This window comes from Fringilla coelebs (genome assembly GCF_963513975.1).
Source record: "Fringilla coelebs genome assembly, chromosome: 1".
Lineage (NCBI taxonomy): Eukaryota > Metazoa > Chordata > Aves > Passeriformes > Fringillidae > Fringilla > Fringilla coelebs.
The window spans coordinates 147,003,533-147,028,995 of NC_140028.1; the positions used below are offsets into that span (position 1 = coordinate 147,003,533).

Sequence of the window (25,463 nt, forward strand, 5' to 3'; positions counted from 1 at the left end):
TGGGATGGAGCTCCTTGTGCACATGGGAATGGATGCAGACATGGTTTATGAGAGAGGACACCTGAGCCCTTTCCCACCCCCTTCCCCGGAGCCTGCCAGAAACAAAAGCAAATCCAGCAGACATCCTGCACACAGGAACAGGACACTGCCAGAGCTGATCTCTTCACTGTGAGGAATACAGAATCACAGAATCATTCAGGCTGGAAAAGACCTCTGAGCTCATTGATCTTTCACTGGTACTGAGTGCCACATCCAGTCAGTTCTTGAACACCTCCAGGGACGGTGACTCTGCCGCCTCCTGGGGCCTCCATTCCCATGTTTAACAACCATTACCATGAAGAAATTCCTCCTGATGTCTAAACTGAACCTCCTCTCCTGCACCTTGAGGCTATGGCCTCTCCTCCTGTCACTGCTGCCTGGGAGCAGAGCCTGACCCCAGCTGGCTGCACCCTCCTGCCAGGAGCTGTAGGGAGTGAGAAGGTTTCCCCTGAGCCTCCTTTCTCCAGGCTAAACACCCCCAGCTCCCTCAGCTGCTGCTAAATTCACTCCCCAGACCTTTCTCCAGCTCTGTTGCCTCTCTCTGGACACCCTCCAGCCCCTCAATGTCTTTCTTGTGAGGGGCTTAGAACTGGACACAGCCCCTGAGATGTGACCCCACCTGTGCTGACTACAGAGGGACAATCATTTCTCTCATTGCTGGCACACAATTCTTGACAGAAAATCATTGCCACAGAAAGTGCACAACTTTCTTTCCTGGAGTGTGCCATGAGGCCATGGCTCTGGTACAACATGAACTGGTCATTAAGCAGTTGCTTCCATCATCAAAGATTTTGTGGGTACAGAGGTTACCCTATGAAGATATAGATGCTTTTTTTTTTTCCTCATGCCCTCAAGGGTTTGGCTGTTGCTATTTCAGGGAAAAAATAATGGAATTCAATGAATGTTTTAGCTAAAGAGTCATTAAGGAAAGCAAGAGTTTGAAGAGGAGAAAAACAGTGCCAGGAGCTGATCAGAGAGACCTGGCTGCAAACATCTGCCCCACCAGAGATCACCTGTGCAGCCCTAAGTCACTTGGTCTCTCAGTGCCTCAGTTTCCCATTTGTAAAAAAATGGGGCTACACTGCTCTAAGTCAGAAATGTTATAGTGATAAACACATAAAAAAGTTCTACATAACTCAGATATTTTTTGAACAGGAGCTGCAAGGGGCTTAGGATAAGCTAACCATAGATAGAATCTGTTGTGTTTAAAGTTTGTAGCAACAGGCTTTCCTGCTGCAGGCTGTGCTGGGGCCAGGGAGCTCTCGTGTTTTCAGAGCACATCAAGATTTACACAAAAGATCACTGTGAAGTCGGCTGCTCCTCTGAGCCCCAGGGAGGCATGTCAAGAAATAATTCCAGCTCTTCTCAGGCATTTCACTACAGACTCAATCTGCATCTCAGGTTAGGTGCAGTGACCCCAGCATTTGCCATTTCTACACTGAAAGCACCCAGTGCCCATGAATGAACCTTTGTGTCTGCATCTCCAGCAGCTCTGCAGGGACATGAGCGTGGGGGCTGGCTTGCTGGAGGTGTATCCCTGGTGCTTAGTGTGGAAATAATTTCAATTTTTTTTTCAATTCCACTTCCTGGAATACAGGGAAAAGCCTTGGCACTATTTGCATGTCCCTTTATGATCTTGTTTGTAGCCATGAAATGTTGAGCTCATGTGCTTCTTGCTCAGCACAGCCCTTGTTTCAGCCCTTCCAGAGGGGGTCAAACCACAGAAGCAGCACTGAGCACAGTCTGGTTTCACTGGCAGTGTACCTGGAATGAGGCAAGGATGCAGCTAAGAGGCTGTGAAGAGGGAAAACAAGCGTGACAGAAGGAAGGTATCCTTTGTGTGGTGCTGCCATTGCAGATTTCTCTTGTGCACAGCAATAAAAAAAAAGCAGCAGGGCACAAAAACAAGGCCTGGAGTGATCAGTGATCATCTGGAATGAATTCAGGAAGAGGGCTAGGTTCCTCAAGCCATGCACATTCAGGGCCATCTGAAAAACAGCTTTTAGTCAAAAATTAATTTACTTGGAGATTACAGGTGGACCGTGGTCTCTGTGCTGAAGGAGCTTTATTAATATATTGGTTTGTTTGTGCATAAGAGCAGCTACTGTGAGATAACAGCCTCACCAGCCTGAGTGGGGCCCCTGGGAGCACTCTTGCCTCCAGTTTGTCAGCTCTGGGGTGGGCTTGAAATCTAATGCAAACACACAAGCCCCAAGTGCCACAAGGAAGTTCTCCCTGGTGTTCAAAGTCCTCCTAGAACTGCAGGGAAAAAAAGGCATCGTTATCTTAGCCTGCCTCTTTGAGAGAGCTCCCAAAAGCTCCTTCTGGAGCCCTCCTGGGATCCTCATGTGAGGAGCAGAGAGTGGCCACCTGCAGCAGCTGCTCCTTTTCTGCTCAGCTGCAGCTCCTGTACCTTGTGGCACAGCAGCTCGTGCCACACAGGAGGGATTTGTCCAGCCCAGGTTTATGCCAATTTCTTGAAGTTTTATTGAGGTTGTGGCTGACTCAGCTCTGAGCTGAAGGCTGTCTGAGTTTCTCACAAAACCACCTTTGTAACTCTGCCCTACATCTGATGCCCTGGTTGGACAGATCTGATTTCAGCCTTTCAGAACTGCTGATGGTTGTGGGAATGGCAGGCTGGGGGAGCTGGGGCTGCTCAGGATGCACAGGAGAGACCTTAGAGCACCTTCAAGTGCCTTGAGGGGCTACAAGAAAGCTGGAGAGAGACTCTTCACCATGGCATGTAGTGATTGGACAGGGGGAGATGGTCTTGAGCCGAAGGAGGGAGGGTTTAGGATAGATTTTAGGAAGAATTTTTTATTGTAAGGGTGGTGAGGCACTGGGCTTGAAGCTGTGGACTCCCCATCTCTGGAAGTTTCCAAGGATGGGGCTCTGAGCCAACCTGGTCTAGTGGAAAATGTCTCTGATCAGGGCAGGGGGTTGGAATAAAATGATCTTTAAGGTCCCTTCCGACCCAAACCATTCTGTGATTCTAAAATTACATTTTGATGGTAGACTACAATTAGGTTACTAGAATTTTGTGATGTTTACTCGAGCCTTAAGTGTAGTATCAACTAATTTTAGGCTTTTTTAGGGGAAACATGTTTCATTTTAAGTTTAAAAAACATCACTGAAAGCTGGTGTAATAAGTGTTCACTCAGTGAAGTCACTACTCACGACCGAGCTTTGAAATACAACACTGAGATGAAGAAAGCAAAATGGTAGATAGTAAATGTGTTGATTTAAATCAGCTTTGGCTCTGAGTATTTCTTTTTTCATTTGTTATTCTCAGTGGCCTCGGTTCTGCAGATTACTCATCAGTACTCTGGCCTCAATCCAGCTAAAGTACTTAAGTAAGTGCATAACTTTAACTAACATGAATAATCCTGCATTCAATGCCAGCAAATGAAGACACACATCCATGTGGGCTTTCTTCTTTCCCATTCACTTTTAAATTAGTGAATGTTTACCTGTGTTTTACCATTAGTAGTATCTTAACCTTCTGTTTGCCTTTTATTTTTTTTAATGTACATTTTTCACAAGAAGATGTCTACTATAATCATGCTTAGTACCTGAGTGCTGCAGCTCTCTCCAGCAATAATTCCCTCTTGCTCTTAACTGAGCCCCTGAGTGTGATGAGAGGTTGGTCCTATTTCAAAGAACCTAAGGAGCACTCCAGCATATGTGTAAAAACAGCTGAAGTATGTCTTTTTGATCATATACAATAACAAATATTTAAGACAAGAACACTTAAAAACTCTGGAAGAGATTAAAACTAAGTGGCATCCCTGTGTTTGCAGTCAGGTAGAACACTTGTAACATCTGTATTCATAACAAACTCAGGTTAGCTCCTCACAAGTACTTGACTTCTTTGAAAGTTGCTCAAAAGGACAGAATTTCAATTGTGTGGCTGTTTGATTAATATGTCACACTGATAATTGTGATTTGGACTCCACCTATACTCAACATGAGTAACCTGAGGAAGGAATGTTGGCCACAAGGGCTTGTCTAGAGAATTACTCTGATATTCTTGACTCTAAACTCCACCTTATCTGAGTAGCAGAGTGATACAGGATCAGACACAGCTACAGATTAGAGGTTATGTAAACAAATCCTGCCTCTCTCCTACTCCTGCCTTGATTTCTCTCTAGGAGTTTAGCTTGGAGGTCTAGTCTATTCCTTCATATTTGACTTTCTTTGAAGTTTCTTTTTCAGAAGTGCTTAACTCTTCTCTCACTGGGACCATTTTTCTTTGCCTTAAACTGAGGAGCTGGAGGACACTGTGTGCAACACAGGTTCTTTGTTTCTGCTGTTAGATCAAAGGAAGTTCTGTAAATCTATTCTGTTTTGCAATTAAGTCAGGAACAAAACTCACTGGGATTAAACTTCAAGTTCATTTCCATACAGAAATATTTAGGAAGGGCTCACCAGTGAAAATGTGAAATCTCTCTGCACGTTTGTTTCATCTATCTCCAGGGTAAGCAGATTCCAATACTCAGTATTGGATCCTCAGTGAGGATTTAGTAGAAATGAAGATTGTCCATTTTGTCATCTTTCCTAGTGCAGCATGCACTCCATTTTTCTTTCCTTTTTTTTCCTTTTTTTTTTTTCTTTTTTTTTTCTTTTTTTTCCTTTTTTTTTTCCTTTGTTTTGGTTTTGGGGGTTTTTGGTTTGCATTTTTTTTTGTTTGTTTGGGGGGGGGGGGTGGGTTTTGTTGGTTTTTTTAAAAAAACTTTTGTTATGTATTTAAGATTTGCCTAAAATTGATTGTTGTTACATTTATACTATCCATCTGACCTACTGAAGATCCCCAACTGCTTATCACTAATAATTAACTCTGTAAAGTAATTAATATCATAGCTGTTATGTGGAAGGATACCTGTAGCAGGAGGCTGGTTGCTAGTTATGAAATGTAAAAGCAATATACACTTGTTCTGTATTTCATGCCACAAGACTCCTGCTTAGGACCACTGGGACAGTCATATTCTGATGAGATTGGGATGAAGTAAAAAAATCCTTCCAGGGTAGAGTTCTTATCCTGGCAAGTTCTGTCTGAGCTGATTTGAAATGAAATCATTAGAGTTTTTCAGCCTCACTGTAGATACTGGAAATACATTTAGAATTGATAGTGCCTCCCTTTCATAGCTGCTGTGGGACAGTTGTGTCCCTAATTTATCACCCTAGGGACAGAGCCCCCAGCTGAACCCACTGAGGATTCACTGGGGAACATTGCCAGGGCCAGGCTGGTTTATGGGGCTTGGTTATTCTGCTCTAAACAAATTGTAAAATCTGAGCTGCCCCCTCCTTCATTTACACATGCTAGGCACAGATGTGATTATAGCATTTGGTATTTCAAAAGCCTTATAAGACTGAAGCAGTTTTTATCACATTCCTTCTGGGTATGGGAAATAAAAATTCCAATCCTGTATTTTGTATGAGGCATCCCCTTCCTTACTGGTTTGTTTGGTGCTTGGAGCAGTTTCCTTAGAATAAGTGGTGGAAATTACAGTTCCTGCCCAGGTGCTCTGGTCACCCTGAGGTTTTTGAGGTTTTTGAGGTAAGACCAGAACTGTGTCCTCAGACACCCTCGGGGACTGCCACCCTGCCAGCCTTGCAGCACACAGGTGGCACTTTCAGATGCAGAAGGGATCCAAGCTGGGATCCTGACCTCAGCCTCAGTGATTCCAATGTTCTCAGCTGTCCTAAACCCACCATATCAGTTACCACACTCTAGCAAAAAACAAGAAGCAGTTTAATTTACAGTTTAACCAGCAGATGAAACCTATTTTTTTTTTAACTGGTACCTTGTCCTTTTCACAAACCAGGCTAAATTAAACCAAAATTAAACAGGAAGTGTTCTAAATTAATTTTACAGAGATTGCAAGAGAATAAACATATTTATGACATACATTTGGGAAAAAATTGTAAGTTGTTCTTTGACAGCTCATCAGGAGAAGAGTTGTTAACTACTTCAGTTGTGTAGAACTGTAATTGTAGTAGGGAGCAGTAGCAAATGGTGGGAAAATTACCATTCCTAGTTTACTCTTGCATTCAAAATGGCTTTGCCTTGATTTGCATTTAGATGGGAATTCCTTCTGTTGCTCTTCAATCCATTAGGTTTTATAAGGTAAGTGGCCTTTTTTTTTTTTCTGAAGTGCTGGGAAGGGCATTCAGTTTGACTGCTGAGCTGTGCAGGTGGCATCCCAGCATATCCATATTAAAGCCATCAGGAAAGGGAAAGGGCAGCCTTGAATTTACCTGGAAATGCTTATTTTTAAATAAAGCCCAGGTAACATTTTTGTTGCAATGCCTGAGTAAGTCTGCTCCACACAGAATTGTGATTTGCAGCAGGATTGCTTTTTTTAGGTTATTCTTTCTATTCCTACCCAGTCACTAAAGACTAATATGTAATCTTTATTATTACTCTGACAATATTTGTTTTAGAATATTTTTATTTCAGAATTAAGGCTACTTGCTTGAAGGGAGGGGGGAAATAAAATTTACATTTTTACAGATAGTTTGCAAACAGGGTTTTGTACATAACATACAGACAAAGAATTCTCATTGAATTACCATACTAAGACTAGATATACTTTCCTAAAGATTGGACAAAATAGAAACTAAAAAAATAACCAAGTCTGGAAGGGACATTAAAAATTCATTTCCCCCCCATCAACACAATCAACTATATGGAAATAATACTAAACAAATGGAGGTTTTTAAATCCACTGCTAAAATCCTCCTGTGATGGAGATTTTAGAGGTTTTTTCCAGCAAAACGTGCTGGTGCTTCACTTCTGTTACACTCAGAAACTTCTCCCAAAGTCCAACCTAAGAACTCTTTAAAGGCTAAGTAGATAATTTCTCATCCCATAACCAGTGGACCTAGAAGAGTTAATCACTTTTCTTCTTGCAAAAACACACCATGTTTGGAGACTGTTGAGGTATTTTCCTTCAGTCTTCTTTTTCTGGTGTCGTGGTTTTTTGGGGGGTTTTTGGAGTGGGTTTTTTGTTCTTTGGGTTTTTGGGTTTTTTCTTTGTTTTAGTTTGGTTTATTTGGGGAGGGGGGTTGTTGGTTTTGTGTGGGTTTTTTGTTTGGGTTTTTTTTTTTTCCCCTTTGTAGATGAGGAAACTGGGAAGTTTTCAAATTCTTCTTTCCAGGTCATGTTTTCTGAACATGTAGATCATTGCTGTTACTTTTTTTTGGACTCTTTTAGTTCATTCTTGAGTTTAATCCCTAAAACTGAATGCAGCGTCCCAGCTGGCATCTAACCAGGGAATGTGTAGCACAGATGCTCCATGTCTTACCTATAACACATTTGTAAATAGTGTGAATTTTTTTTTTAATTTCCAAGAAACTGTCATTGTAGTCTCACATTTAGTTTCCCTCCCAAGTCTTTTGCTTCCATGACTGCTGGAAGTCCATCCTTTCCCACTTTATTTTTGCATTTGATTATTGTATTACACACTCTACTTAGCCATATCAAAGTGCATCCTGTTTTTCAAAGCACTGCAGCAATTCTCAAGATTATTTTAAGTTCTAGGGCTGCCCCTAAAAGAGCAGCTTCTTTTACCATTGAGTCACTTTGAGTCATTTGAAAATGTGGTCAGGTTTTTCATTATTTCTTCCTTGAGTCATCAATGGAAACACTGAGTGATGTTAGACAGAACACAGACCTCTGTGGAACCCTCTCTTAAACACTTCCACTTAGATAAAGAAATCTTAGTGCCTTCCTAGAGAATTTTGTTGGGACCTTTAGCAGTTGTTTCACCCAGACAATCTGGGTGAATCATTAGAGAGGCTGAGAATCCTTTGGCTTTGAGTGCACACCTTGACTGTTGCTGATGATCTTTCTTTCCTATATCTGTTTAAAATGTCTCTTACACATTTCAGAATCAAACTTACACCAAAGAGTGTAGGGCAAGATGGCAGGAAACTATATAAAAAATTATCTTCTGCTGCTGTTAATTTTTGGTCACATCCCTGAACCATCCCTATGACTTAAATACTTTGCATGTGCTTATGAAAAGGATGGGATTCCTTCAGTAGGAGACAAGACTAAAAGGACTCCTAGATTATCAGAGAAAAGAAATGTAGATTATCAGATAAGCTTTAATGTATTCATTCTAAGTGCATCTATAATTTACAGGACTGATTTTACTTCAACAGAGTATTAGTCACTCCTCACTCCCTTTACCCTAGGAAGCCAAAGAAAAGCCAGAGACAAAGTAAGCAGTTACCTGGGAGATGTAAATGTATGAACATTTACATTCCAGCCTTCCCAGAAATCCTCAAATCTTTTTTGTTTACCTTTTGTGGCTTTAGCTGTTGTATCAACCATGAATTTTTACTTTGTGTCTACAAAGTTTGATGCCACTGCTGTATTAAGGTCGTGTTGTAGGTCCATGTTTTTTGGCATAAATAATGTTCCTGTAAAAATGTGGCAAAGACATTGTACTCAGGCAGTTTTGGGTTTGTGCATATTTCTCTTCTAAACTTTTTTCTCTAGCATTTATGTCACCTGGCAATATTTAGGGTACAAGTGTGTACTATTCTGTCACAGTGGTGTGTCAAACAGTTAAATTGGGTTACCTGACACACTGTGACAGCAAACTTTTGAAGCATAATTTTGATAAATCCCTTGGTTATAGTTCAGGGAAACCTTCTGTGGCAATAGAACAAACAAATAGTCACAAAAAACGGGTAGGAAACATACAAGCTTTAATACCACCCTATTGGAAATTACAGCTCATTTTCAATAAATATTTTTTTCTTTAGCCAGTAATCCTGCTGTAAAATGACAGAAGGAGTTTTTAGAGAGACAATACTGCTAAAAATATCTTTTAATTTGTCTAATCCTGTCCACAATGAACAGGATGGTGTTTTGACCATGATTTGGGCTGACTTAAGAGCGGGTTGTTCCCAGAAGGTGTGGTCCCACTGTCACCCCTGCCCTGAACAATTCGTGTGCCAGTGCTGATACAACTAAACAGTGAGTTGGATCAGGAGCTGATCTGGATAAAGCCCAATCTTTTCTTTTAGTCCCTTTGGTTTTCAGCTGCATCAGTTTCCTGTTCTGACTCACTGTGTTGCCCACAAGCCAAGAGGAGCCAGAATGCAAAGCGAGGAGCAAAAGGAACGCCATGATCAGCAGCTTGTTCCAAAATTGGTTTAAACAAATCCTGAGACTGCAGGCACATTGAAGGATGGGGTTTCAGCCTTTAGTTCTCCATTTCCTTTGGGTTTCTTTTTTGAGCAGTGTGGATGGTACACGTTTCCATTACAAATCTCTGTTGTATATTAAATTACTGCCTTTTTATTATCCTGAGTTCCTCATAGTACTCTTGGTCTGGATGTAGGTTCTGCCACTGTAAAACTCTGATCTTGCAGTGAGCTCTGGGGTTCGTAGCATGAAATAAGCTTAGCTGACTTCTTATAAACATCTCGTGTTCTGTAGCAGTGAAATTCAATGCACACCTTTCAACTCTCAGTGTCACTTCCAGCTACAAAAACCTTGGAGTTGTATTTCCTCATGGCTGGAGCTTATTAGATAATCATGGGGAGTAAATTATAATAAAAAGAAACAAAATCATGGCAGTTATTTCCAATCAGACATGTCATCTTCTTCTCTGACTTTGATTAAGAAAAGATGTTAAAAACTCTTATCAATATCAAGGTACACGATAAGGAAGATAAATTATTTAGAGCTTTTAAAGCTAACTCCCAGAAGTAATTAAAAGTTTCCAAAGCATTTTGATTAGTAGGCTGAAAATATTATAAATTAATTTATAATCTGCTTTGCTCTCTTGTGTGGCTGGTCAGTTAGAACATTTACTGAAATCCTAGGAGCATCTGAAAAATACACCTATGAATGAAATAATTTAGAGTTTTCTTTTTAAAGGATCTTTACAGTAAAGAAGAACTGGCTATTGTTAACTTCCTCCTATATCCCTAAAAGTGTCCTTAGAAAGAGGTAGCTTGGGAAAAGAAAAAAAGCTGTCACCAGCAGTTTGTTTCCTTTCTTGAAGCTTCACTGGACTTCAGAAATTACGAGACATCTTTCTGTTTCCCCATAAATTTTGTCTCCCTCCCCCATCACAGTTTCATTCTCATTATCTTTCATCTTTCCCTATCTTTTATGCACATGACTGTGCTATGCTGCGTCTAACAAACCTTCCCTCCTTGAAGGGCTAGCTGAACTTTTGAAGCCTGAGCTTCCCCTTGGGACCAGTAGGTTTAAAATATTCCTTGAGGACTCCTGTGACTCCTTTGGAGCTCCATCCATGTGTGTCAGCTGCCATTGCCAAAGAAATAATCCGTTTATCCCCTTCTCCAGCATCCGTGTCTGAACCGCTCCTGCTGAGCTTCCTAAGCAGCCAGCGGAGACCTGCGCATTTCAGCTAAGGAAGCCCAGCTACAGCTTTACCACACCTCACTGCCAAAATAAATGTAAATGACGAATCTATTTCGAATATTTCCTCATTTCCCTCGCTTCTGCTGTAGCCTGGCTCAGGGGCTCTGATGCAGTAGATCCCATCTCCCCTGTAAACGGCAGCGTCCCGCGGTGCGAGCCCCGTCCTTCGGCCGCCGCTCCGGGCGGGCAGCGCCGCGCCGCTCACCCGGGAGGCGCTCGGGCTGATCTCGAATTGTAACTTAACCTGGAATTGTTTCACATGGAAACCAGCGCGCCCGTGCCCACAGGGGTACCCCGGGATGGAGCGGGTACCCCGGCATAGAGGGCAGCTCGGGACAGAGCGAGTATCCCGAAATAGGGAACACCCCGGGATAGAGGGTACCCCGGCATGGCGGATACCCCGGAATAGAGGGGGAATCCCGACATAGAAGACCTCCCGAGATAGAGCGGGTATCCCGACAGAGGACACCCCAGGATAGAGCGGGTATCTCGGGATAGAGGGCACCGCGGGATGGCGGTAGCCAGGATAGAGCGGGTATCCCGGGATAAAGGGCGCCCCGGGGACGGGAGAGCGGCACGGCGCACTGCGGGAGCTCCCGTCACACACAGGGGAAACCCCCTCGACACCCTTACACCCCCCGGGGCGCAGTGGAACCGTCCGCTTCCCCGCCGCTGCCTCGCAGGTGAACGCGCGGGAGCGTACCAAGCCCCGCCGGCAGGGGGATCGAAGGGTTTCCCCCGGTCCCCCTTCAGTTGCACCGCTCTAGGCCAGGGCAGCCCAGAGAACAACCGAGGCTGTGGAACGGACTGCGAGAGGGGGCTGCCCCAGCAGAGCTCTCAGGGCACTAACCTCCCCCTCCTCCTCCTCCCTTTTCCGCGAGGAAGTGGTAGCTCCCTCCCCCTCCCGGCGCTGACCAACGGGTTCGACTGCAGCAAAATGGAACGTACCAAGCGCTCCGCCGGGGGGAGGGGGGAGCGGCGAGGCGTGGCGGGAAGCGCCGTCCTGTGAACGAGCGCCCGGGGAGCCGCTCCCGCCGAGCGGGGAAGAGGCGGCGCCCGCAGGAGGCACGGCCGGGGAGCCGGAGCGAGCCCGGGGGGAGCCCGGCGGTTCACGGGCTGGGGGAGGGCGAGCCTCGGTTCCTCCTCCCGGTTCCTCCCCCCGCGGTGTGTGCGAGCGGCAGCGTGTGCGGAGGCCGAGGGGCAGCTGCCGCCGTCCCGCCTTCCCTCCCCTCCGCCCGCTCCGTGCCGCCACTCCCGACCCGATGCCGCCGCGGGGCCGGTGAGTCCGCGCCTGGATGCTCATCTCCTTCTCCTCTCTTCCCTCCCGCAGGCGGCGGCAGCGGCTCCGGCTCCCTTGCAGCTCCCGGCCGCCTCCGAAGGGATGCTGGAGAAACTAGAGCTCGAAGATGAAGGTAAAAATCCACGGCGGCGGCGGGGGCCGGGGGCGGGCCGGGGACACCCACGCGGCCGGCGGGGTCCGGGCGGGGGCGCGGGGGATCCCCGGCGGGGAGCGCGGGATGCGCCGTGCCCGGGCCGTGTCCTTGCGGGGCGGGTCGCAGCCTCGCCGGCCGCCGAGCCAGCCCGATCCCGCTGCGGAGCTTTTGTCCCGGTGCCCATCCCGCTGCGGCGCCCTTGTGCCGGTGCCGCCGCCGGGCCGTGCCCGATCCGCCGCTGCCCCCGGCCGGGTCCCGCTCCGGGGGAGCGCAGCCTTCACCGCACCCCCTCCTCCTCCTCCTCCCCGTAAAAAACGCGTTCTCCTCGAATACGTCGGCGATACCAAATATAGACTTTGAGAGCAGTGATGGAAAGCTCTTTCAACTAAAGCTTCCCCTCCTTATGGCAGCACATACATCTGCTCACAGCGGCAGCTGTACGCTGAATTTTCCTTATGTGGCTGCGCTCTGTGCTTGTTCTTTGCTGTGCTCTGAAGGGCTGCGCTTCTGACTGAGCGTGCTGTGCTTTCGCAGGGCAACTCCTGGCAAGTTTTTCCCTCTCGCAGGCACTAAACCGTGCTGCGGGAAAGCAGCAAGGATGTTTGGGTTTTTCCTCCTTCACCTCTGAAAGATCCGTGCTGAGTATCTGGAGCTTTCATTTTCAGAAAGGATTAGCTTAGTGGATGCAAATGCATGGCTTAATCTCTATGCTCAGCATTGTGAAGTGGCTAAGACTTCATGGGATGTGTTTTTCTGTAGTTGGTAACTCCTATTGTAAAATGTAGGACAAATATTTAAGGAAAACTTTGAAAATAGCAGGCTGAGTCATTCCGGGAGAAGATATATCTAAGCTGGTATGCTAATAAGGCAGCTTCTTGGTTACTAGCATGCTGCCTGCAGTTGTGGGACTGGTCTGGAAAAGTAGCCCCTTTTATTTTAATCTTTCTGTGTGTGAGAAGAGGAAGCTCTTAACAATTGCATTCTTTATGCTGCCTTTTTTTTTTTTTTTTGGAGTCCAGACAGAGTTTGAATTGCAATGAAATGCTTTTGCCTTTGTGCATCTTGAACATGCTTAAATATGAGTATTTGGTGCAGGAGATCTGTTGCTAACTTGTAGGGGTTTTTTTCCTCATGCTGTTTTAACTGTTTTTATTTAGGCATTCATGTTATGCTTATGGAGAGGTAGAAAGTTGCCGATTTACCTGTTTATTTTTACATAAAGCTTGCTATTGTGAGATACAGGTTCCTAAAACCTGCTGAATCATTAATAGTTAAGCCATTTAAAAATCTATTTTAAATATTTTACAAATTTAGGTAGATGAAAAGGATCTCTAGGTTAAAAAAATCAGAAGGACAAACCTTCAGTTTTGACACACCTTTGCACTTTTAAAAGTGTTATGGGGAGACACTTGATAAGGGTGAAGATCTGTGTGTCTTCTAAAACCCTGCAATAAAATAATTTGAATTCTTTAGAAAATTTAGTAATTTAAAATATTTTATGTTTTTCAAGCTTCTGTTATGCTTTGTCTCCTAATTCGTTTGGCTCTAAAGCTCAGGCTGTGTGGATGCTCAGGCTGGGAGGGTGAGAGGAGTTCAGGGGCCTGTCAGAAGATCATGGCTAATAGCAAGTTTAAAATAGGGTGTGGGTTTTGAAAGGAAGCAGCCACCTTATTAGCCTTTCAGACTAAATGAGAACCTGGCTTTAGGCCTAATTTTAAAGCAAGCATAAAGGGGGTAGAGTGCTGTATTCAGAACCTGGGGTGTGAGTAAAAGTGAGTGTGTGAGAGACCAAAAGCTGCTGCCCAGAGTGCTTCTGTGTGAGAGGCCCCAGGCAAAGAGAATCACAGAAAATTGAGATGCAGCTGGAAATGCAGCAGCTTAGTGGCAGTACCTGTTTTATGACCTAAATTTTTGCACTGGTAGCTGTGGTTGTATTTGTGCTACTATTGGGGGTGGGAGAGTAAAAGACATCTGAAATGTTCACTTTGTTGTTGGATAGCAGGTGGTGAGTGCTCAGAAATTGAGGAACACCTCTGAAGTCTTGATAAGGTTTCATTAAGTGGCTGTAGCCAAACTGTAACTGATGACCTTTTGTCAAACTTTAGGTTTCTCTGCTGAGGCTTAAATTGTGGGTTGAATGAGAAATTTGAAACTTGTTTTAGAGCTGCTTTCTTGACTGCCTTTACTTTGGAGTACTTGCTCTTGTGAGCTTTCCAGTTCTGTATCCATCAACAGTTGCTAACTATCTTGTGTATCAAATTATGCAGCAGTTCTGTTGAAACAGGGAGCTTAATAAAAAGAGCTGAAAAATGAGGCTCAATGTGTGTGCTGAATGCCATCCAGTGTGTGAAGTGGATCTGTTAGTCCCTCTCCTCAAAGGTTACACAAATGAGAATGTGAAAGCACAGAAGGCATTCATTTAATTTGGATTCTAATTAAGAGGGTGAATTGGAAAAAAAAAATGGTGCTAGAAAGATTTATGATTTATGTAGTACTGTAATGAAATATGCAGAGTCTGGCCTGATGGTGTGACTTCTAAATAAAACAGTGGTGTCAAGGGAAGAGCAATTTTAATTTTCACTATGTAAAAAGAATGTGTATGAGCTATTTTGTACCCCATTAGCATGGACAGTGTAAGATAGGATGCTGTTGTTGCAGAGAGAAGTGCTGGTCATGTTTTTAGCCTAAAACATCTTCATATATCTGGCTGAACTCTATAAGATCAGTGTAACTTCCTACTGGAGGAGCACTGGTTCTGTCTAGGACTGGCTTCAAAATGTTGCTTTGGTGATGTGTAAGTCTAAATGTCAGTGGGGTGATGTTAAACTGCACCAGGGCAGCGCAGCTGGAACAGGCTGTAGGCTCAGTATGTGCACAGAGGAGAAGGACTGCACAGGCCAGGGATATTTATTTTGTTTAGGGCTCCCTAAAGGACCTTCCTCCAAGCAGCAGTCAGAGCAGGAAAGGAAAAACTCCCATGTCAGAAGTCCAGAGTCTCTTTTTAACTGAAGAATGCTCAGCTTAGAAATAAACAGAAGATTTTGAGTAATGACCTCATCCTGGTCAGTGTTCCTTTGGATGGGAATGACCTACCTACATTTCCTCAAAAAATGTGAGAGCTACCTGTTGATGGGTGTGGAGTTTTTCATTTTAGCCTGAAATACAGTGCTGAGAGGCCTCTCATGAATGTAATAAATGATCAGAAACTGGTTATCTTCATACACATTATGGATTCTCTTCTTCAGCTCTAGTGTATGTGCAATAATGTTTCTGTAGTAAGATTACATCTACTACTGATCAGTGTCAAGAGTGGTTCTGGGTTTTCTTTCATGGATCATATGATGAGCATGGAAAAGGACATGGGGAAATTATTCTGAAGATCTAATATGAAAAGAGACTTTAGTTAATGATTTACATTTACAAGCTTTATTTTGTTAAGCTGGAATTCCATAAATGGTTGTGTTCCAACACCTACCTGTGCTCTGAGAGGAGAAACTAGGTTAGAGTAGCAAAATGATGCCTGTCAGGTGTATTGATTCAGTGGGTTTAGTTTTAGCATGTTATTTTGGAAACCAGTTTTGTTGCAATGTTGCCTCTCATCCATGTTATTTTCTTCCTTCTGCTCACCTTGAGTAATGAAGTAGTAGCTGCTGAAAGCAAAATTAACTACTTCTCTGTAGCATCTGCAAACCCCATTTGGAGGTGCTTTCTGCAGACTGAGTTCATTTAATTGCAGGGTTCTGCTGTGTCTGTGCTCAATTCCTGGTCTGGAAAAAGGGAATTCTGCAGAGTGTGTGCAGCAGTTGCAGCATCAGCGTCATGGGACTGATGTGCTCCCTCTTGAGCGCTCTCCTTCTCTGGATTGTTGTACAGAGCAGATTTCAGACATTGGATAAACAGTTTGCATTAGAGTGGAATCTCTCCTAGCAGTGATCTGGCCTTCATCTCACTCTGTTTGAATCATGCACCTCTTCTGTTACCTGCTCCTTTCTGGCTGTCTCCTGAAATAGACTTTCACCAGTAATTGCATCTTCACTGCTGTTGTGTCTGGGGTCATTCCTTCCCTGCTCTGCAGGTTTTCTTACTGTGTCTTATTAAAATACACAGTGTCTTATTCTTGAGCTCTTCCTGCCTGCCAGCCTCTCACTGTTAAGTGAATATCTGAATCAAGGTATGAAAACAGATGTCACTTTGGGACCAAAAATAATTAAAAGAAGTTTGTAATAAACTGCTTGTTAATAGGCAGGTTGGGTTTTGTTTCCTTGTTAAGATTGAAGGATCGAGTGCTTGGGTTAGGAGGTGGTAAAGTTAAGCCTTTGTTCTGCAACTGTAATTAATTTCTAATAAACATTCATTATGTGATTGTGTAAGCTGATGCTCTCTGGCACATAGAAACTGTATTTTGCCCACAAGATGTGCTTTGAGATACCAAGGGACATGGTGATAGTGATAAGGGGGTGTTTTGTATTAAATTTTACATAGTTTAGAATCCTGAGTGAACACTGTAAGAAGTTGTTAAGCAGAGATGATAATTGTTATTAATAGACTTCATACAGTCTTTCCTATGATGTACTTTACAAAGTTGTTAAAGAACAACATTTTCAGCTTTATTAGTTTATGCAAGAACTCATGATTGAGTGCTACACTGTCCTAGGCACCCTTGTCCTTTGCCTTCCAGTTGGCTTTATAGAAACACCACACATGATTTTTTCCCCCCTCTGGAAACTTCCATTCTCATATTTTAAAGATGAAAATTAAGTATAAAGTGATACGTAACTAAAAGCATAAAACTTCATTGAGCAGTGCAAGAGAGGATGTTGGAACTTTTGTTGTCCTCAGTGAGGGCTGTTCCTGTGATCCACACAGGAGTCTTGATCTTGTGCAAGTGTTGCAAGGGTTTCATGTCAGCCCAGTGCCCACTGTGTCCAAGCAGTCCTGTTTTCCTACTCCTACAGAGGATACAACTGTCTTACTCTTGGTATACTCATGGTATTTAGCCTTACAGAGAGCAAAGCCCTACTCTGTCTTTACTAGGAAATAACCCATTCAGCAGCTAAAGTTTGCAGTCTTTCTCAGGAAGCAAAAATTATTAAGCTTTACCCATCTGGGAAGTGATGTTTTGGTACAGCAAAAGATACACAGGACATGCTTCAAAACTCTGCTTTGGGTGTAGAGGAATGCAAGAGCTTATAGATGAGAAAGCTTTCATAAAATTTTAATGTGGTCAAAACGTGTATTTTTCCCAACTTGTTTATGGAAACAAGTGGCTGGGACTTCCTAGAAAATGCTTACCATGGCAGCAATTCCATCTAATTGCTTTGGCAAAGCTGCAGGGAACTGAGAACAGTTGTACAGGAAATGTTGGGGCCCATTGTGTCCTGCCCAGCCTTGCACCTGCATGATTTGCAGACATTTATCTCCCAAGTGAAAGCCACTCTTGGCCAGCAGCTCTACCTGAGAAGTACTGGGACAATGAGGTTTTCTCTTACACCTGAATGACATTGCATGTGTTTGAGTGTCTGATGGACCAGGACTGATTTAATCACCTTTACCAGCCACTCCTGCTGGTGCTGCCACTTCTGTGTGCTCCAGGGGGACAACATCAACTCTGTGAAGAGCTTCCCTGCAGAACCTCCCTTGTCCAGGAGCTGCTTGGTTTGATAGTGGGGCTGGTAAACAACTGCTTGATAGGAGGTTGAAGGCTTTGGCCAATATCATCTCAATTTCCTGGTTTAGAGTTTTTGAGTTCAGTGTCTTGTGCTTGAGCAGGGATAGACCTGGAAGATGTGACAATGTCAGTGTGGCCTTGTAGGTGACTCCAAAATGCTGTTTGTTACTTGTCTGTGACTGCTCTGCTGAGCACTTCCAGGATGAAGGAGGGTGTGTGTACAGAGTCCTTCCCTTAAGAAACTTCTTAGGGGATGGTCTCCAATGTTCTATCCAACAGATTTCTTTCATGCCCTGCACATTTCATAGGCAGGACAGTACAGATGAAAGAGGATAACTGTCTTGGTGGTTTGATACCCTCTGCTGTTAAATCTAGCTGATCAAGTCAGTGCCCTTGGAAAACCTCCTGCCTTGGGGCATGGCTGAGTTCTGCATGGATGTGACTTGGTTTGAACTGAAGTAATGCCAGTGTGACTGGAATGACAGCAGAATATTTGCATCAGTTGGCTCAGTCTAACTGTTGCTAAACAATCTTAAATATTTCTGCTTATTAATCATCTGCAGCAGATGTGGGTGTTCTGTAAGACAAGACTTTTTGTGAAGTGCACTGTGGTTTTGATAACTTGAGGGTGCATGATCACAGTGTTTGGAGCCTCAACTCATGATGCTGACATCAGTTCTGCTCTCTGTTTAGGAGCTTGGTCTTTGGGTAGCAATGATCTGTCTGCAGGTACTTTGTTGATTTGAATATTTGTAGTTTCCAGAATGTACAACTGTATTAGCATTGCATGGGTTTGGGGAAGTAGTTAAGTGTGAAACTTGAAGAAATGCAGCATTTCCAAAGTACAGGACCTGATGGCATTTTTTTTTTTTTTGGAGCAGTTCTTGTATCTTGAAACAAAATGTTCCTCTCTGTGCTGAGACTGCTTGCCTTGGGAGCCTGCTGTGGTGGGCTTTCCTGTAGCTCTTCTATGAGTACAGAAGACTGACAAATGGAAAATCTGACAATTATGGGGAAAATCCTTCTGTGGAAGGGTTGCACTAATGGCTGGAACTAACATAAAGCCAAAGCAGTTTAATACAAGCCTAACTATGTTAGAGCAAAGTTGAATTTGTCTTTTAGGCATCCAGCTTGGCACCTAGATGGAGCTTTGGGAAGTTTAAATTACCTTGTCCTTCTAAGAGTGGACCACATCTAAAAGGTTTTTGAGTATGTTGTGGATGTCTTTAAGGTAGCTTCTGAATACTGTTTGAATACAACTAACTTGGTTTTAGGTTCTTTCCTCCTCTGCTGATTTTTTATGGATTTTACGGTTTCAGTGAACCAGTTGGGGGATTTTACCAATTTTGACTCTGGCAGAGGTTAATGGTACTCCTACATTTTGTCTAAAAGCAATTTTCCTGTGCTATAGACCACTGGTTTTACTTGTGATGTGATTTTCTTTTTGTCTTTTTTAGGGTGATTTTAAGTTGTGTTGGTAGTGTTGATTGGTTGGGTTTTTTTACAATATTATCGTATTATTTTGCTTTTCTCTTTAGATTGTGACAGAGTATTTCATTCTGGCACTGGGCACTTTAAGAAACAGAATCAAAAAGGGATTTTTTTTCCTACCAGTCCCTTACACTATGGCATTATTTTCTGCTACTTATTTTGAATTTCTACTGATGTAAAGATGGAGAGAAAGGAGATGTCTGAGCTGCTGGAGAAGGGAGCAAACTGAGATGGCCATAGAAAAAGGCCATTTATGAGGAAACTATCAGGCTTTACTCATTTAACTCAGTAAAAGGAAAACCAAGAAGTAATGTGATAACGCTGTATGTATGAAAATATCCTAGAAGGGATGGGAAGGGGGTAAACACTGGGAAGGGAAATTAAATGAAGAACAGCATTGGCACAAGAACAAATGGATATAAACTCTTCCTGTAAGAGCTTTGAAACAGTATTCTAACTTCCAGCATAGGTGCTGTAGGATGGGTTTAGGATAGATTTAGTGCTTTGGCTCAGTTCAGGATGGAGGGTGGTCACTCACAGCAAGGGATTGTGTGGCTGCCTTTACAGAGGTCTCTGAATGCCAGAGTGCAGAAGGTGAATGCTCTGCTCTACCCAGGCAGTTGCACGGATTTCTCCTGCCACAGTCTTGCTTGGATTTCCCTAGGATAATTTTGAGTCAGTTCCTGAAAAAAAAAATCAGGCAAAAAGAACCCCTCAAAAACTCCAGTGCTACTCTGTATAGACATCAGGTCAGCTCAGAGGAAGGTCAGCTTTGGGAAGGGTTGCAGTTTATCTGTGGTATAGAGAAAAAAATCAGTAATACCTGTAAAATGGGTTCCAGAAAACTGTTTCTGAGCACATTGAATGTGTGTTGGGTATCACCTGCTTGAGTTACAGAGATGTTGGTTCTTTTTTAGGTGTAGCTTCAAGCTACACCTGCTGTAGGTAAATCTCCTAAGTGGTATGTTGGAACAGAACACTCAATAGCCTATTGAAGTGTGCATACAGATTCATAAATTTTTATAAGAAATGCCAGTAGTAGCTGTTTAGAAGGTGTTGGCATGCATAGGGAGGGAAGGAAAAGAAATGTGCAAGGGCAAATTAGAGAGAAATGAAAATGTAAATACCTAATTATTAAAAGCTTCAACTTTAGATGTTGTATGTAATTATTCAGGACTTGAGACCCACAATTTATCAGACCTCACAAAACTGTTTCTCCAGCAAGCATAGTCCAAAGTCCTTATGGCTGAAGTCTTAAAAAAAGTATTTCTTCCTTAAGGCATTGATCCTTTGAGTTTAGTCTTCAATGGAAGATTGCCTCCACGTTAAATATTTGCCCTGTTCAGTAGGGATATGGCTGCAGCTTGTGAAGATGATGAAAATGCTTGTTGGGTGATTAATGCTTTGGTTAAGCTGCATGTTTAGGTTTGATATTAAACTAATTCCTAGATGACTTAAATGACTATTTCTTTTCTAAAAGTTTGTGCAAACTGTGTCTCTAGTAGGACTTGGGCTTATTTTAAAGATACAGCAAAAATTCAAATTGCTTACTAATCTTGCAGCAGAGACACAGGCTGGTTTATTCTCTCATTAATCACATACCTCAAAGTTCCTTGAATCCAGCTCTGCACAGAGTAGTTGCTGATATTAATATTCAGAAGTTTAATACCATTTTTAGTTTCTTGCCTTTCATGTCTCGCAATCTCGAAGAGCAGGCCCACATTCCAGACAGGCGACATCTTAATTTAGATCTTTGTTTGGGATGCTTAGGGAAAAATGGTAGTGCCTGTTGTCAAGGGAAAATCTTGAACATGGTTTAGAAAATTCTTCAGGTCAGCTTATTCTTTGTTGTGGTGAAAATCCTAGAAGCATTAAGGTTGCAGGCTGAAGTTGCTACCTTTATTCACAAAACCACAGTGATGCTTTTCTCAAAGAACAGACCTTTGACCAGCAGTTGATTTAAGAGATACAGAGCTGTTTCAAAAGTATTTTTCAAAAGGATTCAGTTGGGCTTATGGTACTGTTTACCAGTTAGGTCCTAAACAAGGCAGCTCTTGCTTGTACACAAATAAGTTTCTCTGCCTGCCTGGACAAGGAACTTCAGAGTTACTATGATTAGCTCAGGAATGTGGAGTTTCTTAAGCTGCCCATCACTTTTTTTTGTCTCTCTCAAATCTCACAGTAATAATTTTCTTATCCACACTGCCAGTAGAGAGCTACAGTAGAACAGAAGTGTTAACTTAGCCCAGGTACCAGGACTTAACTACCACCAATAAAGAGGAACAAAATTCAGGGCAGGATTTTGAAGCGTGCTGTGAATGTAAGACTGCAACACAATCCAAATCTTTCATTGTTTCAAACAAATGTTTGTATCACTTTTCTCTTACAAGTCTTAGCTACTGCTGGAGTTTGAAGACATGTAGGTATCTAAACCTCAAAACCAGGGAAGTGGATCTTTTGAAGCATTGTCAAGAACTAATAACTGCTTTGTTCTAAGCAGGATGTGCTTTTGGAGACGCTTGTCTCATTCCCTGTTTAGGACCTTTAAGGAAGGAGGTTGTGCAGTGTCCTAAGGTTGCTTTGTTCTGTCTAACAGCTTGTGGAATGTATTAAAAGCTCTCCATCACCTTTGGTGGTTTTTTTGTTTGCCTTTTGTTTTGTTTAAGCAAACTGCCTTTTCTTCTTTATTTCTACTGTTTTAAGTAGAAATTAAGTTAATAACAAGGTACTTCTCTCTCAGTAGTGGTGGTGTTTAGTTACTCCATAATTTACACTCTTCCAATTGAGTATTTCTTTCAGATTTTGGTATTTCCTGAAAATTTGTATTATCTCCAATCTACTTCTAAATTCAGGTTGAAGATACTGTGAAGTTTTAAGTCTTGCAACCATTTCAAACTCTTACTGCAAGCTCTTAAAATGTGGTCTGTTCCTGTTTTGAAGATCACTAAAGAGAATGTTGAATAAAATGATGTCTTGATCCCCTGATACTCTGTTGTAATGGGAAGTATCAAACTACTGGTAAAAACACTTCCAGGGTGAGTTGTAGAAATATAAATTCCTGCAGTATGAGCTTGCATGCCATTCTGCACTGCCTGATTTGCCTGAGGTGGGCCTTTCAAATGTTCCAGCTTGGGGAAGAGTTTGAACTGGAGTCCATGTCTTGTTAAGAACATATAGTTGTCGTCCAGTCTTACAAAACCACTGAACAAAAAGCATATTTCTAGTTTTGCTGCAGCTGGGATTGCTTGTTAGGCAGCTGTCATGGGGTGACTCTGCTCTCTTCTCATGCAGTGATATCCATGCTTGCTTTAAAATTAGTGTATCAAGCATACTGTGATTTTTTTAACTATTATTTATATTTTGTGTCTTCCTTCTTTTTCATCCAGTTGATCATTTTCTTTGGGTAAAAGCTGGTTAATCTGAACTGTTCCTGATACAGCTGTATTGACTTTTTTCTTTACTTTCAATGAGCTGCCTAGTAAGTGCTTACAAATACCCTGGTTTTAATAACTTGCTTCAATACACTCCTAAGAATTCTGACTGGGTTTGAATTTGTTTGGCTTTCCTCTAGACTGGTAGTATATCTTCTCCTTCATGAACTTGCAGAGTTCAGGAATGGTTGCTTTTAGCTAGGCTGACTCCTGTGTACACATGTAATAACCTGCTGTCTCTGTGTGAAGCAACTCCTTGTGACAAGGGCAGAAAACATCTCAATTACCTTGCTGATCCAAAGGGACTGAACAGTTGCACTGACTCTAGAATTCAGCAAGCACACTAAAATGTGTGCAAAAAAACCGAAAAAAGGTAGATGCACACAATAGGGGAGGTTATATTTGAAAGTGTCTTAAGCAATTCTGAGTATAGTTCTTGAAGATGTGTTCTGGTTTCTTTTAGCTTGTTACTGTTATTAGAGGGATTATCCTTTGAGGACCTGAGTAACAAGACAGCATATTTACTTCTCTATTCACTGTCATTTATCTGTTCGTGTACCTGTTCTCCTCTCTTATTTTCTGTGCCTCTGGACCCTCTTCCTATTTGCAAGGTGAGGTGCATTTAGCAAGGGAGAGCTCACTTACTCTATTGTAGTTCCTGTGTGCTCACACTTCTTTTTAAAGCACTTTTCCTCTGTCACATCATATATCCATGCTGTAATATACAGCTGAATTCATCTTGCAACACTGAAGAAGCTCCTGATACTGATCTCCAGATACATTTCCTATCACTTCTTTGCATCAGAGTTTCTTACATCTGTAAACTTGCTGTAATCTTTATCTGCCAGCTCAGGCATTCCTTTAGATGAGGGTGGGAAATGTTCACTCTGCAACATCCATGTCCTATAGCCTGTGGCTGCATGAATAATGCTACTATGTAACTTCAATGTGTGGTCTTCCAGAATATTTTAAAGCTCTTTGCAGTTCTCAGAAAAATAAAGTCTTGTTTCTGTCTCTACATCCTTTTTTCCTGTTCCTTGCATTCAAAAGCCTTTCAGCTTGTGATGGAGTTGTCAACTTCTGTCACTGTCATCATATTATTTCCTTTATATTGGACTGCAAACCTGTTTGTTTTTTCCCCTGTATAATTGGAAGTAGTACATTGCTAGTCTTGGCTGCCATGTCTGTGACAAAGTTTTGTCAAGCATGTCCTAAAACTTTTGGGGCTGTCCTGTGTAGAGCCAAGAGCTGGACTCTGATCCTTGTGGGTCCCTTCCAAGGATATTCTCAGGTTCTGGGATTTATCTCCTGCCACATAGAATAGCTGTTCTTGTGACCATCTCTTCCTGCTCTTTCTCTCTTTTTTTACCACTCACTCTTACCCTGTGGCTGATTACATGGGTGGTTATTTTGGTGGTGTTTTCTTTCTTTTTGAGATGTTTCCTCATGAATAAACAAATCAAATGATACAGCACAACAGTTCTTCTTTTCTCCCATTCTTGCCCTTCTTAAACTATGTCAGTATTCTCTTCCTACCAAGTCTGACATTGATTCAGCTTCTGGTGTCTGGTTTCTTGTGCACTGTTTCCAGTGTTCTTGGCTCTTTAGCAGACAGCTCAGCAGACTGAGCAGTCATGCCCCCTTACTGTGTTATTCTCTATACAATTGCAGTTTCTGGCACTTCTCTGCCAGCCCCTCGGTTCCCAAGCTTTCCACTAGCTATACCATGTACATTTTAATTTGTGAAGCATTCAAACCTAGCTAAAAACCTGCAAAATATTTGTCTTGCAGAAGGTATGCTGGAGTAAAGCTCTTGCTCATGATCACAGCAACATCCTGTACACAGCAATTATTGGATGAATCTGTTCCTGTCTGTCCCTTTGCTGAGGAATGCTGATCAAATCCTACCTGGACATTTGATCCCTAAAACGTTATTCTTGAGACCCTGCTTCATTCAGGTGCCTCTATGTCCCTTAAAAGCTGAGTTCCAGGGCCTGGTGGTGAGGAATAGTTTATGGTTCCTTCTGAGTGGTGTCACTGTTGCTCTTGGAGTGGATGAACTGTATCCACTGTGGATGTTCTTTTCCAGATCTGTGTTATGTTAGTGACTTACGCAGGAACTCCTACAATCTCCAGCACTGTGAAAGCTGTGTGGGAGGTTTTCGAGGATATTAAGGAACTCCTTCAGTGAATTCTGACCAGGGGTTATCAGAAACTTTAAAGCCAGTTTTGGTGACAGCTTTCAGATAAAACCACAGTCAGAAGAACAACTTACAAGGTTAATGATGTCTTTTACCTGTTGTGTTCTCTGCCAAGAGTTATCTGTAACAGGAGGGGGAGAGGGTGACTTGTCCTGCCTTATTGAAGTGATTGCTCACCCTGGTGTCTTCTGGCAGCACTTGGCACAGCTAAGCTGATCTTTGCTGTGGGTGCTCTCATTGTGCTGGGTGGCTTCTAGTGTAAGGAAAGGGCAGGAGATATATAAATATGTGTATTTATATATACAGGTGTATTTATATATACAGGTAAGAATAGTATAGAGTACTTTGGCATAACACCTTCCAATAAAGTTTATCAGTATAATTACGCTAATAAATTTGACTTAATGTATTGCTGTTGGATCAGTTCCATAGTAAACATTGTGATGAAAAAAATCTTTGGTCTTTAATATTTTCATTCTCTGGTATCTGAAATTTGATATTCAGCATATAATGCAACTTTTAAAATAGAAGTATGGCTTGGAGTGCCCTGAAATGCAGCTATGTATGTGTGCAATAATAGAAAATAAAATGTGTTTTCCCCTAACTAGGTTGCTTAGTACAAGTGAGAACATCACAAAACTACATTTCTACTTCTCCATTTCCTTTTATCTATTTGACCTGGCTGGGGGAAGATGATTATGTCAATAGTAGTCAAGGTGAAAAGTAGTGCTGGGAGTGCTTAGCTCAGCTCCTGCTCCTCTAAGAGAATTCTTAAGCTTTTTAAGT

At 42.6% G+C, this 25,463-nt stretch overlaps 1 protein-coding gene across 2 annotated transcripts in view; it reads left to right on the forward strand.

The window, feature by feature from the left end:
- Positions 1-25,463, forward strand: part of LOC311151078 (5'-AMP-activated protein kinase subunit gamma-2) — a 109,004-nt gene that overhangs the window by 49,979 nt on the left and 33,562 nt on the right. The window contains exons 2-3 of one of the 2 annotated variants that reach the window (XM_084201226.1): positions 3,332-3,392; positions 11,784-11,865. In XM_084201226.1, coding sequence (XP_084057352.1) covers positions 11,835-11,865 — 31 coding nt within the window. In that variant the 5' untranslated portion in view covers positions 3,332-3,392; positions 11,784-11,834. The remainder of the gene's footprint in view (positions 1-3,331; positions 3,393-11,783; positions 11,866-25,463) is intronic. The other variant, XM_084201225.1, reaches the window with a different exon arrangement.